General features: G+C 46.9%; 1 protein-coding gene across 1 annotated transcript in view; it reads right to left on the bottom strand.

Moving 5' to 3' along the window:
• LOC126520925 (monocarboxylate transporter 12-B-like) overlaps positions 1-20,889 on the bottom strand; it is a 117,369-nt gene that overhangs the window by 43,197 nt on the left and 53,283 nt on the right. The window contains exons 2-3 of the mRNA XM_050169754.3: positions 8,544-8,849; positions 2,289-2,432 (exon numbers count right to left, since the gene is read on the bottom strand). Coding sequence (XP_050025711.1) covers positions 2,289-2,432; positions 8,544-8,817 — 418 coding nt within the window. The 5' untranslated portion in view covers positions 8,818-8,849. The remainder of the gene's footprint in view (positions 1-2,288; positions 2,433-8,543; positions 8,850-20,889) is intronic.

The raw sequence follows: 20,889 nt of genomic DNA, 5'->3' as shown, positions 1-20,889 counted from the left end.
CATATGACGCTGCTGGCGCCATTACCTCTCGCGCCACATCTGCAAAGCTGACACCACGGACGCGGTTCCATGAGCTACTTCCTTGCTTCAGTCCCCGTCTTCATCGGCCCATTCAGCTGCTCCCGGCGCGGACGTTGAGCGCATTCGGCTACGACGAAAACAAAGGCTCGAATGGCGACAGCCGCCGATCAGCTCGCGCTGCACCCGCAGTGGTCCGCGCATAGCCCCTGCCCCCGCCGAGTGGCGCCACCGTTTTACAAACACACGTTGTCCTGTCCGTTCCTTTTACTTGTGCTCGCGTCCGTACTTGCTGGAGCCTCCTATACGTTCACCATGAACCATCTGGTCCAGCAAACCCCACCACTAAACTGCTTTACATGTTCCCTGTAAAGCCCCGTGCAGAGTTTTTCACGCGTCAGGCCGGTGTCAGATCGCCCAATAACCACACGTAGTGGTTAAATAAAAGGGATGATAAAATTGGTAGAGTGGGCACCGGAGAGCCGGCCCTCAACTTCGCTGTGGCGCCTGCTGACGGATGAAAAACTCATCATGTGGTCATGTCTTCAGCATTGCAGCACTAGCAAATGGGAAAGACAGAAAAAAGGAAGAGCATACGGCAGTGCTGTAGAACGAATCCTATCGCAGCTTTCCAACACAATCATTGCAGGGGGAGACTATCCTTCATATCTAGATATATTTGGAAGGACCTGTTATTTAGCAATATATTGGCAGGAATTAAGTTTTTGCTACATTTAGAAAGGTACATGGACCGTCAAAGGTGGAAAGTGTTACTTGCACGACTTTCGCCATTTGCTTTCTTTATTTAGTATTTACATAGAAACGTAGCGTTTCATGTCCTTACAACGGCAGGCTTACGGCATTGCTATTGTTATACAATACCGAAGTTTTGGATTCTTGGACCTACATGTGATTGCAGAGCGTTTCAAGCGAGCAAAACTGATGGCGTTCTACACAAAGCTTCACTGTTGTTGTTGTTGTTGTCCTGAGTGGCTGTGGCACATACCCCAAGTGGGGGATTGGCCATGAATCGGGTGGTTAAATTACATGTATACGGAAACAAGGAAGTTAAGATTTTGAACGTTGGCGCTTAAAAAGTAAACGTTTTGTCTGTGGAGAAAAAAAAAATTGTCAGAAGAAAACCATGTAGAAAAAGAAAAATCTAATCCTCGCGTAATACTGTGCACGAGAATGTTATCTTCTGTTTTGTCTTTTATACTGCACGAAGCTGTTATTTTCTAAATGCCGCCTCTGCAACTATGTAATTAATAGCAAAACAAGAAATGCGACAAATCACTCAACCGGTTATCACAGAAATAGCGCTCTTGCGCAGATCCGGTTATTAGGGACACGACCTACAGCTTGCTCATTTATGCACCGTTTAGTAGCCACAATCAGCGTCGAGTATTTTGAAGCTGGTGTTCTGCGCTGGCATACTATGCCAATAATACAAATCGCACAACTGTGTTCTCTGTTTTCTCGCTAAATACTGGCCAAATGACCGAACTGTATTAATAACATCGTGAGGTGTTGTACTTGCACGCTGGGTGTGTGTCATTTGAGTGACAGGCGAATAATCGGAAGCTAAGCTACCATTTACCGATGCGATAACTCGTAATTTTTATAATGACATATGTATGTTTCTTACCTTTTACGAGAATTATAGCACAAGGTTCTCATCACATCTTCGAAACTATTGTGTGAACAGGCACACTCGGGTATCATTTCTTCGCTTCCCATTTAACTGAAGTTCAGAAGAGAACTCTTGGTTTTCCAAAAAGGTGCCATTATGAAATACGGGAAATCAACCTAGGTATCCTGTTGAAATAATTGTTCGCCCGCAGAATCCCGCATTTCGCTCCACCGATCTGACACGAAGTACGGCGAGTCACTGCGGCTCTGAACTCGCGGTTCTCCTCCGCGCCAACCTTTTCCTCGTCCTGCCATTTCCAAAGGGCTTCTATGCGGGCGCGGGTTTCTGAAAAAACGACTTTCTTATGAGGGCAGCTGAACAATGCCGTAGACAAGAGAAAGCTGAGGAGAAAACTTTCGTCATATTCCAAGTAATCTTTAAAGCTGCACAAGTGGACTGGCGTACAGAGGTGACTGGCCTCCGGTCTGCAAGAGCTTTCAAATCTGCTCCGGATCTTCCCGAGCGACATTCGAATGTGCACGTCACGCGCAAAACTAGAGCGAGAGAGGCAGGCACGTGCTTACGCGCAAGCGAACACAGAGGAGAGCATGTACAAAGAAGAAGAAGTGTGACAAACCTATGATGGTTCCCAGAACGACTGTAATTACCTGGACCCGAAAGACCAGGAAGCAGAGCATGCAGGCGCCGGACACCGTGAGCGATCCGATGATGGACAGCTCTCGCGTGTCCACCACCTTGTACACCACGCTGCACACGATGACTGCGAAGAGCAGAACGGCAGCATGTCACTCGGAGCCGTGTGGCAGAACTTGGCCTACACCGAATGCGTTGGTGTCAACCAGACGTTAACAGTACGTCAACGCTTTCACTGCGCTTTCTATCTTAGCTTGACATCACGCGGAAGCAACAAACGCGTGTGAACCACGCGACAACATCTCTTGCAACGTTGTTCTAAGCTACAGAACCGTGTGCTATCGACAGCAGCGGTGCAAGCAATATTTCTAGTACACTCTATGTTACAAGTACGTCACAACGGCATCTGTGATGCATGTGGGGCGTGAAGACACGCTCACATTGGTGACACCAAGAGCAGCGCAGAGAGTGAACGCAGGGAAGGCATTTCGTTTGCGGAGGCTAGACGGGGGCAAGGGCAGATAGTGTCTATGTTGGCCACGGTGCAAGAATACATATGTGCTTCTTACGCCGTGATGTTGGCGGTGACGCTAGCCTTCTGAAATCATGGGTTCGCAGCACTTGAAATATTTCAATCTCGGCTATTTATGAACAAATTTGAAAAAAAAAAAATTTGCGGTAGAGCGCTCCTTATAGAGGGCACGTAACAACTTCCAGCGTGTAACCAAAGTTTCCTATGAGGCCTGGTGAGGGGCTCTTTAAGGCATCGTATAGTCAACACAGGACGTGCATTTTATGTCGCGTTTGGTGATGTCAGCTTTAGGAAGCAAACACGAAACAACTCGGTAGGAAATGTCCAGATATAAAGTCCATGTTTTTTCCAGGAAAGCTGAGCAGATTTTTGCGATATGCGACGACAGTTTGCATGGTGAGGCGAAACAAACAAACAAACAAACAAACAAACAAACAAACAAACAAACAAACAAACAAACAAACAAACAAACAAACAAACAAACAAAGCTTTGTGTACTTAGATTTAGATTCGCGTTAATCGAAATTGAGCGATCCACGACGGCGTCAGTTGTAACCCCTTGTGCAGTTTCGGGATGTTAAATTCCACAATTTAATTTTAATCACATGTTCGCATGACGAGTACAAAACTTCATGTAGGGAACGTACACCATCTCCTCGCCGTCGTTTACAGTGCATCAGAATAGGTCTAAACGTCACATATATAGTCGCAATAAACATATGCAAACTTATTATTCGTGTCACAAGTACCGTGACGCCGCAATCTAATAGGTACCATGACGTGACTTTCACAACAATTTCTTTTTCGCCAATACCACTTTAGAATTCGCTACCATCTTGACGTAATAGTTCTGCGGAAACCCGCAAGGTGGAGAGCACTAATTAATAAAGGGAAAATGAGACATCCACCCAAACGTGGTTAAGTGCTACAAAGGAAACCCATACGGGTTCTCGAAAGAAAGGCTTCGCAGTTGAAGAAAAATTCGGACCAGGACGAATTTTTCTTCAAATGCGAAGCCTTTCTTTCGAGGAACCCGTCTGTGTTTCCTTTGTAGCACTTAGCTACGTTTGAGTGGATGTCTCATTTTCCCTTCATTAATTACTGCTCTCCACCTTACGGGTTTCCGCAGAACTATTACGTCAAACACTTGCCGCTGCTTCTGAGTTGTTGATAAATTCGACTTCGCCTGCCATCTGCTAGCCGCCTGGTTAGCTCAGATGGTAGAGCGGCTGCCCCGGAAAGGCGGTGGTGATGGACTCGAGTCCCGGACCAGCACGAATTCTTCTTCAACTGCAAAGCTATTCTTTCGAGGAACCCGTGTGGGTTTCCTTTGTAGCACTTAGCTACGTTTGGGTAGATGTTTCATTTTCCTTTTATTCATCATAAAGTACTACCCACCCCTGGATCTTTCCGGTGCAAGTTATGCAAACTGATTTTCGCTGTTTGCAGTTTGAACCATGTTGTTTTTTTAGCATTGCTTGTTTATATTTAGGTTTCGTTGCATTCTACAGATCTTGCATCGCGTGCATCAGGTAGATCTTTCCTAAATCTTAGAATAAGACGGTAGGTCATGCGTGGACGAAAAGAAACGGTCCACTTCTGAGGCAGACGTTTTATTATGAAACCTTCCAGAAGGCGGAAGACGCGCACCTGATATGTACAGCTGAAGAGGGTGAGGGTTATGCACAGTGTTCAGTACATTGACCAATTTCGGAGATTCGAATAACGTTTTGCTATCGTCCGATTACGCGAAAAAAAAGCTAATTCTTTAATAGTAGTTTTAAGGCTTGGCTGTTTTTCGAAAGTTAGAGTCTACGTTTGTAAACACTAGATGTATTTGTTTGAACAAATTGTGCGTTGTTCTTTATGCAGAGTCGTTTTCCGGGCTTTAAAGAAGATATATGCAAAATACATGCAGAATATAAGAGCGCCACATCGTGCTTATTCGTCTGCTGTGAAGCGCTCTGTTGGCCGGACATCCATCGTTCTGAAGTTGCCCCGTGCAGCGAGTGGTGCATGAAAGGAGATTAGACGACGACTGTTATTCGCTTCTTTTTTGCCGAGAATTTCCTTCGTCGAAAGCCGGCTGCGCTTCATTCGAGGCGCTCGCACGTGTACGGTGTTGTTTACGGCCTCGAAACGCGTTGTACTTGCCTTGGTGACTTCTCTTGTATTCAACCGGATACATTTGTCGATTGCTCATGAAACGAATCTCTGGTGGTTTCACACTACCACTCAGGTCGTTATGAAGCTTCGGCGAGCTTGTATCCCCCTCCCCTCTCCCATATCATCTGGCTCTCCGGTAATAAATTTAAGGATGCTCCTTTTTACCAAGTGCATCCCCACAAATGATAATAATTGATTAGTAGCATTCTCGATCAACCGTATCGGGGTACCCTGGATTTTCACCAAGATTGGATTTACCGCGTGTCGCTTGGCTCGAAAAATAATATTGGTAATAAATTCTCCATATTATTTTTCCTGCCGTTGGATTAAGTTGTGATCATCGGTCATCTGCCTTGCAAGACATCGCGTGGCCCTGGAGTGTAGCGTGAAAACAGTCCGCTTGGTTCAAGAAATTCAGGAGAGAACGATAGGCCGGATAGAGGCCTATCGCACACACATTCACACAGTCAGACGCTAACTTGAAACTGCTTATTAATGACAGTCTATACAGGCAAACAAGTACCAAGCATAGATGGCCTAAAGCAAATAATAAGAAAGAAGGAAGAAAAGACGAAAAAAAGAAAGACCGATAAACCGACAATACTGACTGTCCATTCCAGAGAGCGTGTGCCAATCTTTCTTCGCCCCTTTCCTATGTCACTTCCGGCGTGCCACAAGGTAGCGCTCTTGGGCCGCTACTATTCTTAATATACATTAACGATCTTCCTAATAGCTTAGCATCCCGAGTGCGAATATTCACATACGACTGCATTATTTACCGCCCTACAACCGGCCCCGATGACCACCTCATTCTTCAAAACGACCTTCAGCTTATTTTCGATTGGTGTAACACTTGGTTAATGACTCTTAATTAATCTAAATGCAAAGTAATGTCCTTCACTCGTAAACACTCAATCTCCGATTTCCAATATAACGTAAATAATAAGGCAATTTCTACAGCTACTTTCTACAAATACTTAGGCATTAATCTCGCACCAAGCCTTTCCTGGACCCATCACGTTACTACTATATGTGCTAATGCTTCAATATCACTGGGATACTTACGCCGAAACCTAGGAACCTACGTAATTCGCCCTCTAGCATCCGCAAGCTAGCTTATAAGAAGTTTGTTCGCCCCCAGCTCGAATTTGCCTCTCCAATCTGGTCACCGCATCATAACAACCTAATCAGCTTATTAGAATCAGTTCAAAATAGGGCCGCCAGGTTTATCTCACGTAACTACACCTACTATTCCAGCACCTCACAAATAAAACTTGATATTTCACTTCAGCCACTAAGTACTCGACGTGATTTTGCGCTCATACCATTATTTCACAAGTACGTTCATGCGGTTAGGAAATATTCTTTACGGCTTCAAGTCGCACCTTGCACATCTCGCAGATTATATAATCGTCTCAGCTTCACGCACATCTTCGGGAACACTCATGTATTCAATTGGTCGGCGCTTCCTCGTGTCATTCGATTGTGGAACGGTCTTCCTGATTTCAACGTCTCCGAATCTAATCCCGATAAATTCAGCCAGCTCATCAGTTCATATTCCAGCACCTAACTTCAATAAAGTGCATGATTTTTTTCTGTTTTCTAGTTATGTGCTTTCTCGTTTATGAGCTCATTATTTCGCTTATTATTCTTGTATTTTTTTAGCATTGTTTAGTATTGTAGTACAAAATTTTAATACATAAACTTGAATCTTACGGCATCACTGGCCCAGCACTTCAGCTTATTTCTAGCTACCTAAGTAATCGTACTCAAGTTGTTCAGATTGACGGCAAACTCTCATCTGCTAAGAACATATATCGAGGCGTTCCTCAGGGCTCGATCCTTGGCCCGCTGCTGTTTCTGCTATTTATCAACGACTTACCTAATGTTCTAACCACTACGGACTGTATACTATATGCAGACGACACGACTGTTTTTACTTGTGCTAACAATGTCGACGAGCTACAGCAAAATGTTAACGTTGATCTGCATAACATAACTTCATGGTGTCAAAAGAACATGTTGTGCATCAATCCGCTAAAAAACGGTTTTTATGGTTTTTCACTCCTTCCCGACACTAATTTCGAACTCTATATCGGTGCGTCTTGAAAACAACTTAATACCAATATCTGTTAGCACTAAGTTTCTTGGCGTAGTTTTAGACAGGCATCTGAAATTCAGTCTTCATGCGCAGTCACTTGTCCGTAAGATATCGTTTGGAATACGCGCCATAATCAAAACCCGCTCGTATTTTCAGCCACACATTATCCATTCCCTTTATCATGCACACATTCACAGCCATTTATCTTATTGCATATCAGCCTGGGGAAACACATACCCCGCTCACCTCAGCCAACTTCAACGCATGCAGAATCAGGCGATTCGCCTCATGACTTTCGGCCATTTCCTATCCAATGCAACGCCACTTTATTGCAGTTTAAACATTCATCCTCTTCATCAGCTCTTTCAGTTAAAGTTAACAATCGTGATCTATAAGTTATTTCGTAATATTGCACACATAGATGGCTTTGTTATTGAAACATTTGTAAATACTAACACTACTAGGTTCTCTGAACTCGATAATCGTCTTTTGCCTAAAGTGCGCACAAACTATGGTAAGTTCACTACCACATTTGCTGGAATAAAACTATGGAATTCTATTCCACATACCATTAAATCATCCCCCACAGAGCACATATTCAAGAATCAGGTTAAGAAATACTTTATGCAGCAACTCTCTTCATCCTAACCACTGACTTTTGTGATTGTAATCATAATTGACTTAGCTATTATACTACATGTTATATTACTCATATATTTATTGTACTGTACACTTGCATTGCTTGTTCACTACGGAAGTCTGCTTCGCAATTTTTTGTCTTACTAAACAGTTTTGAATTCTTTTTTCGCGCTGTTTCTTATTTAGTCTGTAATGCCACCCTAACCAATGCTTGATCTGTATTGTCTTTTTTTTTATTATTATTATGTATGGGAGTCCCCCTGACAGTTTGTAACTTTGGGACTCCCTGTGTAGTGCTCATTTTGCATACAAGTTTTGTAAATCTGACATCGTTGATGAATAAACTTGAACTTGAACTTGAATTTGTACTGGAGTGGTTACATTTTTTCTTAGATTGTTAATCGGAAGAACTGTATCGTTTGTCTTTCTTCTAATGTGTACATTAGAAGAAAGCCTTCTATAAGATGTGTATACATTTTTCCACTGTCTATTAATAATGTATGTCTATTATGTTTTGTTGTGTGCTCTATATACTCTTTCAATCCTTCTGTAACGGCCCCCTTACCCAATGCCTCATACGATGCCTGTAAGGACAGTTTAAATAAATAAATAAATAAATAAATAAATAAATAAATAAATAAATAAATAAATAAATAAATAAAGCACAGTTGCCTGGGCTTAGTGAAGCTGCCTTAAATCAACTTTTTGTTCAGGTATCCTTTCCATAAATTTGTATTATTTTTTGCAGAAACAGCGGTGATTTCAGTATTTGATCTTGAGTGTGACGTCTGGATGCTCACTAGTAAAGCTGGCCATCGTGTCCATGAGGCTGAAGGACCACGCGGCCTCCTGACGGCTCACGTTGAACACATCCAAGATGGCGACGAACAGGATGCCACTAGAGCGGTTCACCAACGTGAGCCAGAAAAAGTTCCAGGCACACGCCACGCCCACTACCCAGCTGCGGAAGGTGTCCTGGTAAGGATTCGAGGGCGGCTGGCCGCCGCTCTGGGGCTGCTGCTGCTGGCCGGCCGCCGAGCTGGGACCTTTCTTCTCCAGGAGCCCGGTCGTCATGGCTGCCGGGGGGGCACCCTGCGTGTGCCAATCTGCAAAACAGGTGTCGCATAATTAACGGCCGCCGGAATATTCCTTCCAGGTTCGCGGCTAGGAACTACGCTGCAACGACGAATGGCCGCGTTGCTTCGAATTCCTTTGAGGCCAACATCATTACTTGCTATTGCTAAGTATGTGCCGAATTTCATGTGTGTATCAGTGCCCCTTCAAGAGTGCTAAACGCGCCGTCGCGTTACGCGCGAACACATGTGTCTAGAGGCGCAACGTGCAGAATGAAGGCGCTTATTCACGTGAGACTTCTTGTGCTAAAATTGTTCGCAAGTTCAAATGCCAGACAACAGTGATCTAGGATATATGGAAGCTTTCATTGCCCATGACCCCCCCTGGTTAGGCTCGGGTAAACGTATTTTTTTTATTTACCAGATTTTCAATGATTTAGCCATTTGATATGCGCCACTATGTGTGTGCCCGGTCTTTGCTAATCTTCCAAAATGGATTTGCGCCACTGTGACAAAAAGGGGGTAGAAGCATTAAATTTACATGTATGGCCAACGTAACAAAAGGGATACAGAAGTTGAGACATCTGCGGTCCACAAACGTAACCATTCCATCAGATTGCGCGTTAACTTTCTCGCCTTATAGACATCCAGAGAGAATATGGGCGTATAGGGAGGACGTCACGATTACATCACGTTACGTCATCGTGACGCACATTGTAACTTCAATAAAAAAAATTTTCCAGCGGTAAGATCCGAACCACGGCCCCCAGGCGCAATAACCGTATACCTTAGCCACTGGGTCATTTGGCTCCTTCCTTTTTATGTTTGGTATTAATTGTATCAAGTGCAACGCTGTATGCGACAACTTGTAAGTAATCGCCAACACATCACACTCCGACGACTACAAAAGGACCCAGAAAGATTGATATGCATATCTAGCAGCACAGAAAAATGCGAGCGTTTTTTCATCTAAAAGAGCATTAGTTGGCTTCCGTGATTGGCGATGCGGTGGCAGTCTCGTAGACTGCGCAGCAGCATGCGACAGACATGGTAAGAATGTTAGGGGAGCCCTGAAACCTTCTTGGCCGAACAGCATTCGTATGGCAGGAACAACTGTTCCCCACTTCTACTATGGAGCGCTCACGGCAGCACACACACACAAAAAAAACTATGGGGTCACCAAAGCAATTCTTGTGGTCTGTAAATGCGAGAGCATTCCTTGTCGCTATCTCCCTGAGTTACGTCGCTGAGTTTAGTGCTGCTGCGCTGAACGTGCCTCCTGGACGAAGTCTCCCACGACTAGCAGGTGCGGCAGCGTAGAGCCGAAGGCAGATTACGAACGCTGCCGCTTGAGGCAGATGCGGCGCCACGAGTCCCGTTTCAACGAAGTGCACAGCGCGCGTCTCTCCGTCTGCACCGAAGCAGGCCCCCGAGCTGGACGGGTCGTATAGTCCTGGCTTCGCATACATGGCGACGCCGGCAGCAACGTTGTCGGGTCGCTGAGCGGCGCACGCGAACGAGTATCCCGTGCTCTCTCTCTCCTGTCATCCGATCTCATCCATGTCTCCGTCAGGCAAATTAGGTCGCCTCTGTTGATGTTCACATCGCGCGGCACGTCGTTCATGTGTTTCGATAGAGAAGGCAAGTTGAGGCATGCGACGAGGCATGCTGCCCGATTTGCCACGCGCTATGTCGCGGCTCGAGGTGGCGCTTGGTCCAGCATTCCACCAAGCCCATTAACGAGTACGCCCGACAGTAGGAATGAAGGAACAAGAATTTATTTTACATTATTTACACTGGCTCCAGATACGGAAGCCCACTCCATGTAAAGCATATTAAACGTCTGAGTTCGCATCAGGACACGTCAGCCAACACTCTGCACCTCAAGTCTTCACTTTTAATCCCGTTGTCTTCCCTAGATGTCTGGAACAGCGTATCGGATGACTGTATCGCGGCCAATCACAATCGTCGAATCGGTCGCAATATTCCGCCCATGATACCGCATCGTTCCGCCGATGTTGCCCCTTAGCCCCGCATATGGCCTAAGCGCGTAGCAATCTAGGAATCTGAGGTCGCAGCCGTTCCCAGGCAGCATTCGACGTTGGCCCTTTTCATAAATTAGTTCAGGTTGTCAGGTTCAGGTACAGGGGTCTTTTGTTGACCCATCGACAGTCGGACTCAACGCTGCGCCGGCTTCTGGATAGGCGCTGATGAAAGGGGAGGTTGCCTCGTGGTAAACGTCTAAGGAACGCTCATCGCCGCGTTGAGCAGCTTGCACTGCGTCGTGCGCCATACAATGAATTGCCCGCCAGGCAGAACCCAGCCGCGTGCACTGCCGCGAAGATATTCATCATTGTCGCAGCATAGTTGCTAGCGCGAACAAAGCTGACGGAAAGAAACGTTTTGACAGGACAGAGCGCTAGGCTTCGACTGACAAAATTTTATTCGGATAACATGCAAAGAGACCACCAACCGTTCCGTCTGTCACTTCCGTCATTGTGGCACTTCCGTCTATGCGCAGACGCATAGACGGAAGTGCCACAAATGAGATAACCAAAAGCGCAACGAAGCGGGTAAGCGCCCACAACATGCCGTTACAAATCATTGATGACAATGTTCTTCTCAAGGTAAAGTCAACCACAAAAATTTAAGGACCACGGGATCGCACAAAACGTTCAATTTCTGGGCAGCCTGTAAGAGTAGTGAGCAAAACCGAATATCACAATGGTGTTCACATGTACCGGTAGCGGCTGTAAATGCGAATACTAGGCTGCGTCGTGAGGCCGCGCAGATATTCAGATTTTTCTCATATCTCGTGTTCCGTAAAATTATTTGTTTGACTGCACAACACTTCTTTATTGGTGAGTGCCAGAGATGGTACGCTTACGCATTCATGCTTTAATGAAATAAATTAAATTATGGGTTTTTACGTGCTAAAACCACGATTTGATTATCGAGGCACGCCATAGTGGGGGACTCCGAAATAATTTGCACCTCCAGGGGTTCTTTAATGTGCACCTATACCAAAGTACGTGGGTGTTTTATCATTCCGCCCTCATCGAAATACGGCCTCCGTGGCCAGGATTCGATCCGGCGACCTCATGATTAGCAGCACAACACTATAGCTACTAAATGCTTTAATGAAGCGTTTAAAAGATGCTGTGCAACTAAATGCGATGTGTATGATTGTGTTTAACCCGTTTTACGTCTCAAAATGGCAAAGGGCATTCCTTAGGTGCCTGCCACGAGGCACCCCCTCTCCATCAGTGCGCGTCCACACGTCGACGAAGCCCTGTCGCCGACCGCTGACGGGTCGACAAAGGAGCTCCACTCAAGGCGATAATGACCGACGGATTCTTTAGACGCGGTAACCACCGTGAAGGGTCGCTGCAAGCTGACCGCCACTAATTGATGAAAGGGGCCAAGGTCTAGGACTACCGTGGGAACTGCGTCGACTTGAGTTTCCCAGATTGCCGCGTGGTTACCGGTGCTGACATATGGGCAAAGACCTGGAGGCTGACAAAGAAGCTTGAGAACAAGTTAAGGACCGCGCAAAGAGCTATGGAATGAACATTGCTAGGCATGACGTTAAGAGACAGAAAGAGGGCGGTTTGGATCAGGGAGAACACGGGTATAGCCGATATACTAATCGACATTAAGAGAAAAAAATGGAGCTGGGCAGGTCATGTAATGCGCAGGTTAGATAAGCGTTGGACCATTAGGGTTACAGAATGGGTACCAAGAGAAGGGAAGCGCAGTCGAGGACGGCAAAAGACTAGATGGGGCGATGAAATTAGGAAATTCGCGGGCGCTATAGTTGGAATCGGTTGGCGCAGGACAGGGGTAATTGGAGATCACAGGGAGATGCCTTCGTCTTGCAGTGGACATGAAATGGGATGATGATGATGATGATGATGATGATGATGATGATGATGATGACGATGATGTATCGTAGGCGGGGGCGATTGTGCAACATGGAGGCGAAGTACGGTGCAACGTCGGGAGCGGGATTTTGCGAGTGGTTCGACGATTCTGATTGGCCGAGATTGCGCGACTCACAGTGTGATGCATGAAGACGCCTCATTGAAAATTTCCTACTGTCGAAAGGTACCTACCTCTTCAATAAGAAGGAGCCTACCTTCTACAGCACCAGGCACAATACGTTTTCTGTAATAGACTCATTCACTCCCACCGCATTTCTAATGGTGAGTGATCAAAAATCCGTATGAAATTCATCACTATCCGATCGTTTTAAATACGGCAGAACAATTGGGACATAATCCTTACCCGTCTCGGTGGAAGCTAGAGGGTGCATACTGGGAATGATATCGGGAATTTACATACGTATGGCATCGGGGTATACGTTGTGGCGCTCAAGATACCATTCTAGGCGGGTGAGAATCATTCTTTCCATGACCTTCCCAACACAGCTGGATAGCGCAATGGGTCGGTAGGACGCTAGGTCAAGTGGTGACTTTCCAGGCTTCAGGAGTGGTATCAAGCGGCTGGACTTCCACCGCTCAGGAACGACGCCATCATTCCATGACTGGTTATAACATTCCAGCAGTCTGCTTCGGCCATCTTCACCTAGGTGGCATAAAGCAGCGTAGGTGATGCCGTCTGGTCCTGGCGACGATGAGCGCCTGCATGAGGCCAGAGCAGCGTCCAATTCCTCAAGTGAGAAGGACACATTCAATTCTGGGAAGCGTGTCGCAGGAACCTCACCCAGAATTTCACTATTGATGGTGACCACACTGCCCGCAATCTTCACACAGAAATCTTCGGCTATATCGACCTGTGAGCGGCCTTGATGGAGGGCTAGGGCTGAGAATGGGTGTCGTTGCTGTGGAGACGAGCCAAGGCCGTGCACCGTCCTCCATTTAGAAGAGGCCGTTCCTCTATTGACAACGTCATCGACCTAGTCTCGTCTGTACAGCAGGAAAAACACCACAAGCGTATATCGGTTGCACTATTCATCGACGTGAAAAGCGCCTATGATAATGTAACGCATGAAGCCATCCTTGATGCCCTGGAAAATAATGAAATAGGTGGACGCATGTTTCGGTGGATTCGGATCTATCTATTCAAAAGATCCTTCTTTGTGCACAGTGCAGATGGCCGAACTGCTGACCATTACACTTACCGTGGCGTCCCTCAGGGTGGGGTTCTTAGCCCCACTTTGTTCAACCTTGTAATCCTTGGCCTTGCCGACGTTCTACCACATACAGTAAACCTTTCCATATATGCTGACGACATATGCATATGGGCCTCGGCAGTTACACGTCTCCAGGTGCGTGCACGGCTCCAAAAAGCAGTGACCCTAACATCATCGTACCTGCGTGCGCAAGGCCTCAGCATTTCGACCGAGAAGTGCGCCTTAGTCGCCTTTACCCACAAGCCCATGACCTGGTACCCCATTTCTATTGACCACCAACCAAATTCCTACGCAAAAACTCACCGATTCCTAGGCGTTATTATAAACAGAGACCTTTCATGGAGCCCCCACATCACATATTTGAAGAGGCTTACTTCTATCTCCCATATACTAAGGTTTCTTGCCGGTAAAACGTGGGGCACATCCGTGGCATCTATGCTTCAACTATACAGGACGCTCTTCCTAGGATACTTGCGATACAGCACACCAGTGCTGTCCAATGCTAACAAAACTAACATCCATGTCCTACAGAGCATTCAAGGCCAAGCCCTTCGAACATGTCTGGGGCTACCTCGAAATGCTTCAACCGTGGCAACAATTGCCACCGCGAGAGACCACCCAATAAGGACCTATATAGATATCGACGCACTCCGGGTGCATGCTCGCCATATATCCAGAGTCCCTGACCACCATATCGCTCGCTTGCCTGAGAAAAGACCCAGGGCAGCGTTCTCCAGATCAATTGCGGCTAACCGGCACTCTTTGTCTTTGAGGCACTCACCCGCAACAAGAACGCCATCCCCTATGCGGTGCTTGAAGAAGCCTCCTGTGTACCTTGCTGTTCCAGGAATAGTGAAGAAAGCTAGCCTGACCACCGCGGCTCTCAAGCAGATCACATTGGAACTTCTGCATTGTTCATACGCTAACCGAATTCATGTTTACACGGATGGTTCCGTTTCGGAAAATTATACGGGCGCCGTTGTTCTACCATCTCAATCGGTCATCATCAAGTTTAAGACATCACACGTAACGACATCTACAGGCTCTGAACTGGCCGCTCTTCGCGCTGCCGTCGAATACATTGAAAAAGAACCGCCCAACAAATGGGCAATATTTTGTGACTCGAAAGCAGCCCTCCAGAGCTTGCGAAGTTTACGACGTGGAAATTATGAACAGCTGGTGTCACAAATCAACGAAACCTGCCATTGCGCTTCTGAACGAGGACATGATATCATATTTCAGTGGCTGCCGGGACATTGTGGCATCGTTGGTAATCACCTCGCCGATGACGCTGCCCGACGTGCCCAGGCTGGCTCACCGACACTCCTTATACCTTTATCCAGAGTCGACGCTGCAAGAGAGCTTCGCAGTCTCGCTCGTACAATCACGTTAGGTTGCTGGCATACACCACAGAACTCTAAGTGTCGTTTATACAGCCTCGACCCATCACTGAAACTTACATTACCAGCGAACCTTCCACGACGTGACGCAACACTGCTGTGTCGGCTGTGGGTAGGAGTAGCATTCACCAACTCCTACAGCTATCGTATTGGAATGGCGGATTCACCAATGTGCGCTAAGTGCAAGTGTGAAGAGACCATCAGTCACCTTCTGTGCCACTGTTCTCGCTTCGATAATCAACGCGAGACTCTCCAGTGTGCCTTAAATAGACTGGATGACAGGCCATTTACGGAAGCGAAGATCTTGGGAGCCTGGCCTCACAGTTCATTGGCCCAGAAAGCAGTTCGAGCGTTTTTTCGCTACCTGAGGGCAACAGACTTGAGTGCCCGACTATAGACATCCTACACCTAAGTTATCTCTCTCCCTCTTTCACTCCCCATTCCCCTCCCCACGTGTAGGGTAGCAAACTGGACTCAGTCTGGTGAACCTCCCTGCCTTTCCGTCTTTCCTTCTCTCTCTCTCTCTCTACATACGTATCTCGAAATTCTCTTAATAACCTAAGTATGGATAATGCGGTGTTATTTGTTATGCTGTAATAATTGATGTAGCGATAAACTGTATACAGCAAACGCACGGCTCCGCAATCACGAAACGAATCCCTTAGTGGAATGACGCGTGTAACATGCGCGGTAAAATCAAAATAAAGCTTGGGGTCCTTTGCGTCGTTCACCAACGACAGAAAACCTGACAAATTTTAGACAAATGAAATCAAAACGGCCGCGCACGCGACGTCAAGCACGCAGGGAAAGTTGGGAACCAATTCTTACACGGATGAGGTCAAGGTAACTCACTCACTCACTCAAACACTCACAGAGAGAAATATTGTCCCCGAATTTATAACGAGCGTGCTCCGCTACATCCTGCGCTGTTCCTCGGAAGAGATTCACTTTTTAAAACGTACAGTGATGGCATTCCTCAGCGAAGTTGACACATTGCAAATTATATTTACACAGGGCCACTGAGTACTATCACATGCTTGCCGCGCTCTCCTTTACATGGAAGGAAGGGATTGCTATCACCTCATAAATGTCCCTGGTCTCACTGTACGTTCTTCGGCAGGTGTGTGACTATCGCTGAGACCAAGCGATAACCTCCAGCCTTGCATAAATAGGCAGCAATTTAGACTATGTCACGATCAATCGCAGGCACTTTTCTCATCTTGTTTATCTCCCGCCACTGTCAACTTTTAAAGTTGGACGGTTTTGTAACCAGAAAGAACGTGAGAGAAACGTAGACAGCGAATTGGATGCAGAGAATGGAAACAGACAAGACCATGGAGATTGAGAAGAAAGAAATTAGAAGAGAAAATCTGTGCGATAACATAAAGGGCAGTGTCTTGCTATTTGAGGCTCGAGCTTGTTGCCTAAGGACGAAAACAAACCGGAGTAAATATACGCAACAGAATGAGGCATGTGTATGCTTCAGCAAAAATGCGGAGACCACTCAGCACATCCAAGTGGAATGCCAAGGGTTTTCCCCCAGCAAGACCCGAAGGTGACGGACACTTCCAGAAGCGCTTGGATTTAAAGTGGACGAAAGCATCAACCGGTCGGCAGTCGAGATAAACAAGAGAAGCTTAGAGTGTTGGTGGAGAAACAGCAGGGAAGAAATTGATACGACCGGATCCTTTCCAGGCATAGGTAGCGATACAAGGTAGGTAGAGAAGTTCTGAGAAAAAAAAACAGATTATGCAGATCTATACAAAAATGATAGATTGAAAAAAAAAAAGAAACATGTATAGCACACCTGATTAAATTAAAACCTTATTTGTCACTGCTCCCTTTCAAAGGGCGGGCCAACAAATCGTCGTCATCATCGACAGGGCACTCAACTGCGCCCACTCCTCATCGTAAACGAATATGTGGTGGCAGTGCTAATCGCATTAGCGCTGACATATGCGATGGGTTCCACCGGATGTTTTATTAAACGCTCGAGTTCTTGCAGTTTCTTTCTCTGCCTTGATTCAATGTGCGCGAAGTTCTGAACGAAGCCTCGCACTGCGCGCACGCATTCGACGAAGCGCCGCTCACGAGCAGCACGTCCTGCGAGCGCCGCAATATTTGGCGCCCCAATCGGTGTAATGACTCGGGTGTGCACCTCGCGCGGCCATTACGCACTTGTCGGGCAGTCAGAGGAGCCTCATCCAACGCCCATTCCGACTAACGGACGCAACGGTGCGCGCCTCTCCAGGGTCACGTCTCTACAAGTAACGGTGAAACGGAGAGGGGAAAACGCCGCGTCCTTGCGAGCAGTCGTCCTCATTCCTTTTTCTCTCAGCTTTATTCCTTCTCGTTTCGCGGCAGCGAGCGCGATAACAGCTCGCGCAACGTTGGCGGCAGAGGCGCGTGCAGTAAAGCAGGCAAACGAGAAAAGCGTCGAGGGCGGTCTTCGCGTGTCCATTGGCCTTTTCCTGGTGGGCATCTGGCCAGAAGAGAGAAAAAAAAAAGCGACAGGCGTGAAATGACGCGCCGTCGGCGTCCTTCGCGTACGTCGGAAGCCGAAAAAAGGCTACTTTGCCGCGGAAGCCTTATCCGAGGCTCGGGAACAAACTTAAGTTTATCTGCAGCAGTTCGCCGCCCACTGATTGGCCGGTAGAAACGAATCGAGCGGGAGCTCCGCTCCATCGCCTCGCGCCAAGGACGCCGCCGTTGTAGCCGCTGTGTTACCGAATGCGTCAACGCATCGCAGAGCCGACGCTGCCAGGCTAAATCCTAGAAATCGCAGTTTCCACTTCGTCTCGCATGCTGCCATACGACAGACAACCAACGTATTGCATGCACGCAATGATTTCCGCAGAAGGCACACTGCCCCAAAAGTTGGATAAGCATGCCACGGAGTGACTATACACTGTAAACGAAAATAAACCCACCTGGGAGTTTTTAAGAGGTGATGTACCCTAAAACCTCCCCTCCTCAAATATTTACTCCGATGTACGGGAGCAAAACAGCGCCATTCCCTCGTTTCACTCCGCTGGCTAGCTGCGGGAGTATTAAGGCGACATGACGCGATTTTACTCCGCTTAAAAATCTTGTCCTCCCGCGAAACTCCGACAGGGAGTTTTAAAAAACTCCCCTCCGCCGATACAGATTGGTCACGTGGCGCTTCCCATGAGGCTGTGCGCCTCGCCAGCGACCGGGCGCGTTCGGCGGAGCGGGCAGTGCTCATGGCTGACGGTTTGTTTACGTCCGTGAAGTGTCGTTCCGTGACAGTGTTTCGTCAATTTGTTTCCCGTATTTCTTTCAAGAAAGTGTTTTAGGCATGCCTGAAGCTCATTGTATCTCAGCTTCAAGTACATTAGCTGTGATCACTTTGCTGACAACGATGATTGCAAGAGCCACGTTTTCAAGTGCGGAAAAAGGCTTAGGTATACCTCGAAGCGGCTCACTGGCTCGTGATGTCGGCTCACGTTCCGGCTGTGTTTTGGTGCTGCGTCACCCAGTCTTGTGTTCTTCAGTACCTGAAATGTGACTTCTATGTCCTTTTGAGTACATGCCAACGTCCAGTGTAGTGTTTGAAAGGAATGCGTAGCAATGTCAACAGCAGCCACTGTTCGAGCGACGACATCCGTGCTAGTCGCGCATGAATGGCGTAACCCAAGTTCGTTGCGGTGCATGCTGTGTTGCCAGTGAGAAAGACCGGAGTGCAAGCAACGGTTTTTATGTATCTGTGAACGGATATCCTCGCCCGAAGAAAAACGGTAGGACATAAGTATGCGTACTGAAAATAAAGCGTCTTATTGAGCGATGTGAATCGAATTGTTATCGCGCATATACGTTTTGGTCACGTCGTTGCTTCCGATATTGCCTTAACATTACGCTCTATCCGAGACACTGATTTAGACGCATGCCTGCTGGCTCCGAGTATAGGGATTCACTCGACAGATCAGCGATGTAGCTCCTTTTCGCAACCGAGACAGATTGCTTGGACGAAGAGCAAGTAGTCTGGTGTATAAAATGTATGACTGCGCATTTTTCGGTGTTACGTCGGCTGCTGCGGGTCATGCTCACACGTAATAATTTCTTGCTACGCTACCACTATATCGCAAAAATTTAATTTTGCTATGCAGCACGTGCACTTACATTTTTCTTGGTTACTGTAACTAACGCACTACTTTTTGGCCGCGAACGCCGGCAGGGTGCGAAGTCGCTTCAGCACTCACAGAATGGCATGATACTTTTGAAAAATTACGCCATTAACTTTCTTTCTCTCACTATTTTGAATTAACAATATTGTGTTGATTACGGTATTCTGTTAATTTCAGAGAGGCAGATCTCGTATGAACGAGCATGTGAGTCGTAATTCTGAAAACAGCACAGCTGCTCCCTAGGCGGTTTCGAGGCACACAGTATCGTGGCTATATATACTGGCACCGTTGCTTCTTGAGTATCGCGTGTACGTGGGATGTCTTTCAAATTTCTGCATTGGGCGTTTCTGAAATGTTTATGTGTGTCATGATATATGTGCTTTCATTGACTTGTTTCGTCGAATTTGACGCGGTCTCGTGTGCATATTACGAAATTTGACCAGCAGCCTCTGCATGTAAAGATGTTCGCGCAAACTCACGCGTTGCCTCTTTTTATACTCCCGTAAAAAATAAAGAAAAGATAGAAAAAAAACCTCCCATAATTCCACGCAAAAATTCCGCTCGTACGGAGTAAAAATTCTACTCCGATCATATGGAGCATAATAAACTCCGAACCGGGGGGTCGCTAGAGGACAAGCAGTATACTCCCACCTCGGAGTTATTTCCGTTTACAGTGTACGTTCATTAGTCATATCATACGAAGCACAAGTAATTTCTCCTATGTTGTCCTTGGTGTCAGTGTTGGCTTATGATATGACTAATAAATAACTGGCCCCTCGGTTAACCCATTTCCTTCTCGTTTATACGTTCATTAGGTATGCTGTGGTATGGTGCTCACATCTATCGTGCTGAGTTGCCTGCTGTAATGCACGACGAATGTTATGAAACATTATTAAAGCCTTAAGGGTTCGTTAAGAAACCTGGGGACGTATTGTGCGACGATCACTTTCGGTGATAGTATCGACGTCAGGCACCCTGATTGGCCGGTTGAGCAAAATCGGATGAGCTGATTGGCTTGTTGAGCCCTACGTCGCGTGAAGGCGATAGTATCGCCGAAGTGATCGTCTCAGAATACGTCCCCTGGTACCGGTTTTTAGCGACTCGCTTGCAGGGTAAATCTGCCTTGAACGAAACGTATCTTCCCCATCAGGGCAAACAATAACGGCAAGAAAAGACGTGCTTCTAGGCTGGAGGCATTCGAGACGGGCGTGAATACCCAACTTCGGCAGCTGAAAGCAGCACAGGGTGATTAGCATCGCCTGTTGTCGCTTTCGGAGATGCATGCCTGCACCGGGCGATATCCCCGCAAAGTACGACGCTGCATGCGGCTTGGCCGCAGTATTCCTCGCGTTTCTCCCGACAAGAGGTCAGGG

Source organism: Dermacentor andersoni, chromosome 3 (assembly GCF_023375885.2).
Source record: "Dermacentor andersoni chromosome 3, qqDerAnde1_hic_scaffold, whole genome shotgun sequence".
NCBI lineage: Eukaryota > Metazoa > Arthropoda > Arachnida > Ixodida > Ixodidae > Dermacentor > Dermacentor andersoni.
This window is presented reverse-complemented; position numbering and strand designations above follow the sequence as displayed.